This window comes from Helianthus annuus, chromosome 11 (assembly GCF_002127325.2).
Source record: "Helianthus annuus cultivar XRQ/B chromosome 11, HanXRQr2.0-SUNRISE, whole genome shotgun sequence".
Lineage (NCBI taxonomy): Eukaryota > Viridiplantae > Streptophyta > Magnoliopsida > Asterales > Asteraceae > Helianthus > Helianthus annuus.
This window is the reverse complement of record NC_035443.2, coordinates 117,560,769-117,569,014: the sequence shown is the minus strand read 5'-3', so window position 1 is coordinate 117,569,014 and position 8,246 is coordinate 117,560,769. Positions and strand designations below refer to the sequence as shown.

The following is an 8,246-nucleotide window of genomic DNA, read 5'->3' as shown; positions in this document are numbered from 1 at the left end:
TCATCTGCAGATTAGAACAAGTGGTGTTTCTTCAGTATGTAAAGCGTTGATCAACTCTTTCACATAGAGGTTATAACCCGGTTGAATTGGCGACTGCTGTAAGGATTTCTAGATACAATGACACTGTTTCTATAGCCACAAAGTGATTGTACCTCTATCTTATAGAAGAGACAGATTTAACAAGTTCATGAGTTTCATTACTGCGAAAATGAAGGTAGATGGGTTATTTAAAAAGGCATAGAGACATCCTTTCAAACATGTGCAATTCAGGCCTGAAATCCCTTCAAACATACACCAACATGCAACTATCAATCAAACCAATGCGACTATTTGTTCGTTCCATGCAATCATCATATGCAAATATACCGCTTGGTAGGACTAAGTCGAACCATAGCATCAATAGGAGCCACCTTCGGTACCAGTACCAACTGTGACTTCGTGTCGACCTCAAAACGTCTCTCGGCGATAACGAAATCTCATTATATGTACAAAGACAGCTCTCAAAAGCGACTCGTGGTGTGCAACCACTTTGGAACAACTTAGGTTATTGGCAGATATAAAGCAGAAAATGATTGATCGGTACCAAATATGAACACTCATGAAAACATAAGCAGAAAATGATTGTCGTATATTTCGTATCACTACCATCTAAATTGACAATTTCATCTATATTTTGAAGAGTTGTATCACATATTTGTTGATTTGCAATCAAGTTTCCAACTGTTACAGGTCATGAAAAGTTAATATTTAAAATAAAAAAGATCAGAACAAAAATGGAAATATCTCCCAAAAAAGCAAACAAAGCAGGATTAATGATCAACTGGCTTTCATTCCAGCTTGGGATCGGTCATTTTCGTATGGATACTCAGGTGGGGCCCGCCACAGACCCCACAAGATGATTATGTGTACACATAGAAGCACAAGGGATGAGTAGACAGTGGAGGGGAAAACATTCCAGCAGAACTCCACCCCTGCAAACAACAGCAGCCTGCAAAACCATAATATTAAAAAAAAAAAGTCCAATTTTAGATCAAAATTGAGAATTTCTCAGCTTGGGATGGCCAAAGGAGAGTATAACCAGACAACCGGTGGAACTTTGATGGTTGTAGAGCTGCAAACGAACCAAACGTTTAGCGAACAATTCGTGAACCGTTCGTCGGCAAGTTCGTTTGTGTCCGTTCGTTTGATAAACAAACGAACACAAACAAGAAATTTCGTTTGTTAAGTTAAATGAGTGAACATGAACAAGGCCATGTTCGTTCATTTATGCTCGTGAACGTTCTGTAACGAGTTCATTTACGTTCGTTCGTGTACGTTCGATAATTCAGTAGGATTTTTAATTTTATATTATATTTAAATACTTGCAAATACGTTCGTCTGTGTTCTTTATCTAAAACTAACGAACGGACACAAACGAACATGAACATGTTCAATTCCTTTATGAACGAACACGAACATAAAAGATCGTCCGGTAGGTGTGTATGAACAGTTCGTGAACAAATTTATATACTTAACGAACAAAAAGGTCAGTTCGTTTGCAGCCCTAGATAGTTGGCTCGCATACCTGACAACTGTCGGAAAAGGTGTTCTCCACAAAAGATATGGTAAGCTATAGAAATACCTGCATAAAATAGGACACTCTTTGTAAGATTCTAAACATTGTAATTAGCTCAATGAATACTAGAGGTAGCAAAAAAAGACAGGTAAAAAGGATATATTCAAATACGGGTCGGGTGAGGTTGGGGCGACCCAAAAATTCAACTTTTTAGTATTACTATTTTTTGAATTTTACAAATATACATAGTGGTAATTAATTAACTTCCATTAAAGAAACTATATTCTTACATAAACAAATTGACATTTTGAATACAATTTAAGAGGTTTTTGTGTCTATATAAAATATGTTTCGGTTGACTTTCAGCCCTTTTGACCAGCTTGACCCATTTGACTCAATTCAGTTTTAATTAAATTAAATCTTTTAGCTTATCCCATTAAATCGACTCGTTTAAAAAACTAAATCTTTTAGCTTATCCCTATAATCTGTTAGAGATGTAACATAACTCAAAATCGACTCGTTTAAAAAAACGTAATATTTATATAAACAAAATTTAAGAAACCGTGTAACTTATATATACAAAATTAAATGTACTACGTTGCTATCAATTTACACATTAATATAAAACAAACAAAAAATAAATAAAAACTTACCAGGAGTAGAACTGGTAATGCAAAGACCGAGCACACACGATGCCAACAAAATTGCCAGTAAACATGGTTGTAACAACATCTATATAATTAACCAACAATCATCGTTAGCAAACTTTCACAAGCAAAAAAACATGGTAAAAGTCAAAATATACATACGCTCTTTTTTAAGAATCTTTGTTCCGGAGCTAGAGTTGCGACTTTTCTTAAGAGGGAAAGAACTGGTAATGCTTGTGTTGAGCCGCATTTGAACAAATCTAGAACGCAAGAAAGAAGCTAATCCTCCTTCATGCCTGAAAGTTAATAAATTTAAAAGGCGATCGTAATATAACTATATAAGCGGGTTCATATGATTTTTTGGGACTCGTTAGTTGCATATGGATCTCATACTTACTTGCACCATCTATATTGCACAAAAATCAAAAGAAGACCTAGATGAACAACCAGTAAGATGAGAGCAAACTCCTTTGACACAAAAACTGGTTCCGGGACAAATTTGAAGTTGACAGACCTGACAAAACGGAACGATCATATAATTTAGTAACTAATTTCATATAATACGTTTGAATAATGAGTTATAGCTAACAAAATCCCGTGTGGGCTTCATAGTTATGCAAATTTATGGGCTTATTAGGATACCAGAAGTGGATGAACACGCGCCCAAGATTGAAGGCCTTAGATAGATATTCAATTGGATATGACCACAAAAACGGTAACCCCAACAGAATCTGCAGAATTCCATAAGTCATCCCATAGTTACACAATTTAACGTATCACGAAATAATAGAGTTGGCAATTTTGGTGCGTTATTTTAAAAGTGGTTTGATTTGGATTAAACTATATCTCTAAGAGTTAAATAGGTCAAATTAAGAAAAAAAAGGTCAAATGGGCAATATTTCGACCAAATGTAATTTTAATACATAGTTGCACACCACCTACTAAATTAATTTATGCTATATAGCAGATTAATACTGTTACAATATAGATTTTGTAATCCTGACACACTAATTATTCATAAAACGAAAAAAAAAAAAAAAAAAAAACTTAGAAAAAAATTGGACAAAAGTGTTTAGGTGAATCTAGCAGTATTGACCCAAACACGTTTTGACCCATTACCGAACCCACTCATTTTGCCACCTTCTACATGAAATGAAGCATTCAAATATGAAACACAAAAAAACATATGACATGAAGAGATGAGTAAATAATAAGCACCTGCACTAATGCTGCACCTGTTAAAGCTGATATCACCCCGATGAAGTCCATGGCCTGTATTAAAAGTGATACACTGAAACAGATAAATTATCATTTGAGTAAATAAAAAATGCATGCAAAATCCATACAGTCACATACCAATGTCAAGAATTCTATATATATCGTTTCGTGTACCTTAACCATGAGAAGGAGCAAAGGTGGAGCATAAAGCAGCACATTCATCTTCACTGAAACAGCTGCACTGAAAACCGAGTTAAAGACGTGTTAATTCCAAAAAAAACAACATTTAAATTAGAGTAAAATGCCAAAATCGTCCCTGAGGTTTGGGCAGATTTGTCACATCCATCCAAAAAAGATTTTTTTTGCAACTGTACCCTTCAGGTTAGCGTTTTGTTGCCAGTACCATCCTATTCACTAACTCCGTTTAAAATCAACGTTAACTCAGGGGCAGTTTGGACATTTTACCTTTTTTTAATATTTTTAATTCTCTTTTTACATTAAAATAAAAAATAGTAAAAAAATAGTGGTGGATGTGTTAGGTGGTGGGTTTTATATAAAAAATTACTCTTTTTATTTAAAAGCTAAAAAACAAATATATAATTAGTTTTATTGTTATTTATTTAAATATAAAAACATCATGAAAAAAAATAAAAAACAAAAAAAAAATAGATTAAAAGAAAAATATACCCCTAACTTAACAGAATAAACAAACAAGTTAGCGATTTGGATGGAAATGGTAATAAATTGCAAACCTCAGGGTCCAGTTGGAAAAAAATAAATTAAAACTTTTTTGGATGAAACAGGCAAATCTGCCCAAAACTCAGGTACGACGATTTAGGCAGTTTACTCTTTAAATTATCCTCGAAAGGCTAATAAACACCAAAACCTGAAAATAATTAAGCTAAGATGCCATTTCTGATAAAGAAGTGGAACCAAAGAAGCATGAAGAAGAGTCATAGCAAAACAGTCGTTGAACAAGCGAAGAACAAAGATCGAATGCAACCGTTTAGATAAAGAAAGCAAAGTGAGGGCCCACCAAGGTAGCTGCAAACGTAACAAAATTTAAATCCTAAAGTAACTATTTGAAATGCACACCAAATTGTTTTTTATGTATCCGCAATTTGTCGATAAACAGAAATTGTTTGTACCACATCAGTCTTCACATAGATGAATAGCACTATTCCAAGATTCACAATGTAGAGAAAGCCAAAGAGAATCTGAAATAACAAGACATACAATCAGCTAGTATGAAACTGTTGATACTAGGGGTGTTCATGGTCCGGTTCGGCTGGTTTTAAACGAAATATTGGACCGAACCCGGAACCGCTAAACACGATTTTGGAAATAGACAAACCGAACCGGCCGGGTTGGTTGGTTGAATAGGTCGAACCCCGTTTAATGGTTCGATTGTAGCAGTTTAACGGTTTTAGAGAAAAACAATTATTTTCAAAGGCATAATTTGGTATTTAATTTTACTACACGAGTACACGATAAAGATTGTTCATGAATATTATAATATAATATATACATATACATAACTTTATATTCCTAAAATGATTAATATTATATATATAATAAATGTCGAACACTATATTCGATTTACACAACCGATTCCAAGTTCCAAACCGTTAAAAATGAACCGGACAATATACATCGTAGTTACAAAACGTTAAGTGGAATCCAAGTGGATTTTAACGGAATGTCAAGTAACTACATATAAATCCACTTGAATTCAATATTAGACCAAAAAAAATTGAACCTTTTCACTACTTGACATGATGATGCTACCCTAAAATGATTCAAAATGGCAAAGTGGAACTTTATATCATATGTTTCAGGACAAGATTATTATTATAATATCATCTACTATAAACATTTAATCGTGGGTAGGCAAACAATCGTAAAAGGCTACTGCAATTGTTTCAAATTAGTACAAAATGTAAGTGGAATTCACCTGGGCAGGATAGACCTCGCCTCCCGTAACATACTGTATGGCGGAATATATATAAAGAAACCCTGCCGGATAAACCAAAGGTCCTGTATCCCCTTTAAGATTGCCGTAATCCCTTTCTCCTTCGATAAATCCATCAACCTGATTGCTCACTCAAACTATTTCTAAGTAAAAAAAAATTACATAATCTTTTACAGTTAGGGGTGTCTAGCAATCGAATTTCGAGTTACTTGAGTTGATCGAATTGAATTATTCGAATTTTGAAATATGAAGCTGGATTAAATTTCGATCCTAGAATCACGATTCGAACTATTTAAATTTGCTTCCTATTCTAGTTGATTCGATTTGAATTTAGTAAAAAAAATACATTAATTTTATTTAATTCATTTTTCCAAAACTACTACAAACTTGAAACCAAAAAAAAAACATCATCTTTATTCAATTCAACACACGAAGTTAAAAACCCAAATTTGATGTACATGTAATTATGCATATATAAAAATTAAAATAAAATATTATTCATAATTCAAATTCAAATCGAATCAAAAATCACAAATTTGATATCTTATATTTGAATCGAACTCAACTCCATTCAAAAACTCAAAACTGAAACTCGGTTCAAATTTCGAGTTTTCAAGTCCGGTATGAATACTAGCACCAGAGGTGCAAACGAGCCAAGCTACTCACAAGCTACTCAAGCTCGGATTGAAAAAGAGTTCGAAATGAGCCGAGCTTAAACAAGTCCGAGCCTAAAAAAGCTCGTTTCATAAAGGAGCCCAAGCTTCACTTATTGAGATCGAGCCAGCTCGCGACCCTAAACGAGCCCACTGTTTATATAAATTCTAATTAATATATCAGATACATATTTAAATAAAAATAATTACTATTTAAAAAATTATGAAAAATAACTTAATTATATATAATTTAATACTTATAATTAATAAATAAACGAGCCAAGCTCAAGCTTGAAAAACTACCTGCTAGCCAAGCTCGAGCTTTAGAAACAAAGCTTGAATCAAGCTCGGGCTCGACTTGGCTCGTTTGCACCCTTCTAGGACCCCTATTTCCAGTCAACCATTGGAATAAGATTGCAGATTGAAACTTGTATAAGAAAAAATGGTAAACTTAATCAAATTTAGCACCAATATTAATCTACTTGCATCGCTTAAGATCAGCCTATAAATGCAGTGTTTAAATTAAGTACGATTTTGTAGATAAAAGTTATCCAAATCATAATGTAGCTAAAAAACTAAAACTAATCTGACCTGTGACATGTAAGCATCCCAATCAATCTTTGTATCTACAATCAACCAAAACCCAAGTGTCAAAAGCGTACGTAATTGCTAAAATCTAAGGAATTTGTGACGAAAATACTTACAAGGAACATAGGCGATGATGAGGGCAGTAAGAACAGCATCAGCAAGAAGCAGAGCAAACGCAAAGGGGGTTTTGGGGTTCTTGTAAATCTTTTGAATAACACTTTCCGATCTTCTCTTCGGTGGTTTCCGTTTGGGGGCGGCGGAGATCGCCATGGGACGGCGGCGGAAGGTTTTGCTAACAGTAGTTGGTAGAGTGAATTACAAAACTAGTCCTTTAACTAATTGCCATCATTCCCTTTTTTTCATCTTAACAAGACTTAACGTTAACTCACGCCATAAGTGCGGGATCACATAAGAAAAACTTAACAAAATAAATTGATTTATTACTTTTAAAGATCAAGCCTTGGAGAAAAATCAAATAAAAAACAAAACACACAACGAGAATAAACAAATTAAACTCACCAAACAGATCTGAGATAAACAAACAGGTGTAACTTGTGGTGAGATTTGAGCTTCGTGTTGCTACTCAAGTGGTTGTTTGTTAGGGTTTGTGAAGGAGTGAGAGAGTGGCGGAAGTCAGCCTCTGTTGACAATAATCCGAGGCTGGCTGAGGTGGTGGAGTGAGAGCGACGACGGCAGGCTGAGGTGGTGCAGTGTGACGGCGGCGGTGGTGGTGGAGGGGTGGAGGAGAGGTGGTGGAGGAGAAGGAGGTGTGCTTGGGTTTTGAACCTGTGTATTTTGTGATACCAGGGTAAAAAGAAAAGGGAGAAAACAAACCGTATATACACCCAAACGTCAGCGCGTGGTCTTGATTATATAACTTGCAAATATTTTTTCACTACTCGGTTAAGTTTTTAATTTTGAAGATTGGTGCTGTTTGTTTTTTTAGAGAAGAGCTTCCTGGCCACTTATGTATGCGTCACGTACAAAGTGTCTTATCATGCAAAACGTATGAAAGACATGAAAAACCAAAAAAACGCGGTAACACTTTCGTCATTATTTAGTAATTATCAAAATTACTATACAGATGATCTTGTAGAGTAATTTTGTAAAATGTTTTTAATGTAATTTTGATTTTTTAGAGTATCATAATTACATTACAAATGATCTTGTATGGTAATTTTGATCTTGTAAGATAATTTTATAGAGTATCATAATTACTCTAAAAATGATCTTGTATGGTAATTTTGATCTTGTAAGGTAATTTTGTAGAGTATCTTAATTACTCTACAAATGAATTTGAAGAGTAATTTTCAATTGTATGTTGTTTGATAAACTTGCGGAGTAATTTTGATACACTTGAAGAGTAATTTTGATACTGAATAATTTTGATACACTTGTAGAATAATTTTGAATTGTATGTTGTTTGATAAAGTTGTAGAGTAATTTGGATACACTTGTAGAGTAATTTTGATAATTACTCTACAAGATCAAAATTACCCTACATGAACATTTTACAAAATTACTATATAATATCAAAATTACCCTACAAGATCATTTGTAGAGTAATTTTGATAATTACTCTACGAGTAAATAATTACGAAAATGCCACCATG

At 33.9% G+C, this 8,246-nt stretch overlaps 1 protein-coding gene across 3 annotated transcripts; it reads right to left on the bottom strand.

Annotated features, from left to right (window-relative positions):
* Positions 1-642: 642 nt before the first annotated feature.
* Positions 643-7,497, bottom strand: LOC110895982 (dol-P-Man:Man(5)GlcNAc(2)-PP-Dol alpha-1,3-mannosyltransferase). Of its 3 annotated transcripts, none has more exons than XM_022143381.2 (14): positions 7,153-7,497; positions 6,750-6,925; positions 6,637-6,671; positions 5,375-5,512; positions 4,569-4,637; positions 4,307-4,464; positions 3,595-3,661; positions 3,421-3,474; positions 2,845-2,933; positions 2,600-2,716; positions 2,365-2,498; positions 2,209-2,287; positions 1,565-1,621; positions 643-988 (listed from the first exon to the last, which is right to left on the bottom strand). In XM_022143381.2, exons 2-14 carry the CDS (start codon positions 6,901-6,903, stop codon positions 817-819), a joined length of 1,323 nt encoding a protein of 440 aa, XP_021999073.1. In that variant the 5' UTR covers positions 6,904-6,925; positions 7,153-7,497; the 3' UTR covers positions 643-816. The 3 variants fall into 3 exon arrangements, with proteins under 3 accessions (XP_021999073.1, XP_021999071.1, XP_021999072.1); XM_022143379.2 differs by having other exon boundaries at positions 6,750-7,051; positions 7,153-7,461; XM_022143380.2 differs by having other exon boundaries at positions 6,750-6,996; positions 7,153-7,461.
* Between the last annotated feature and the right edge of the window lie 749 nt (positions 7,498-8,246).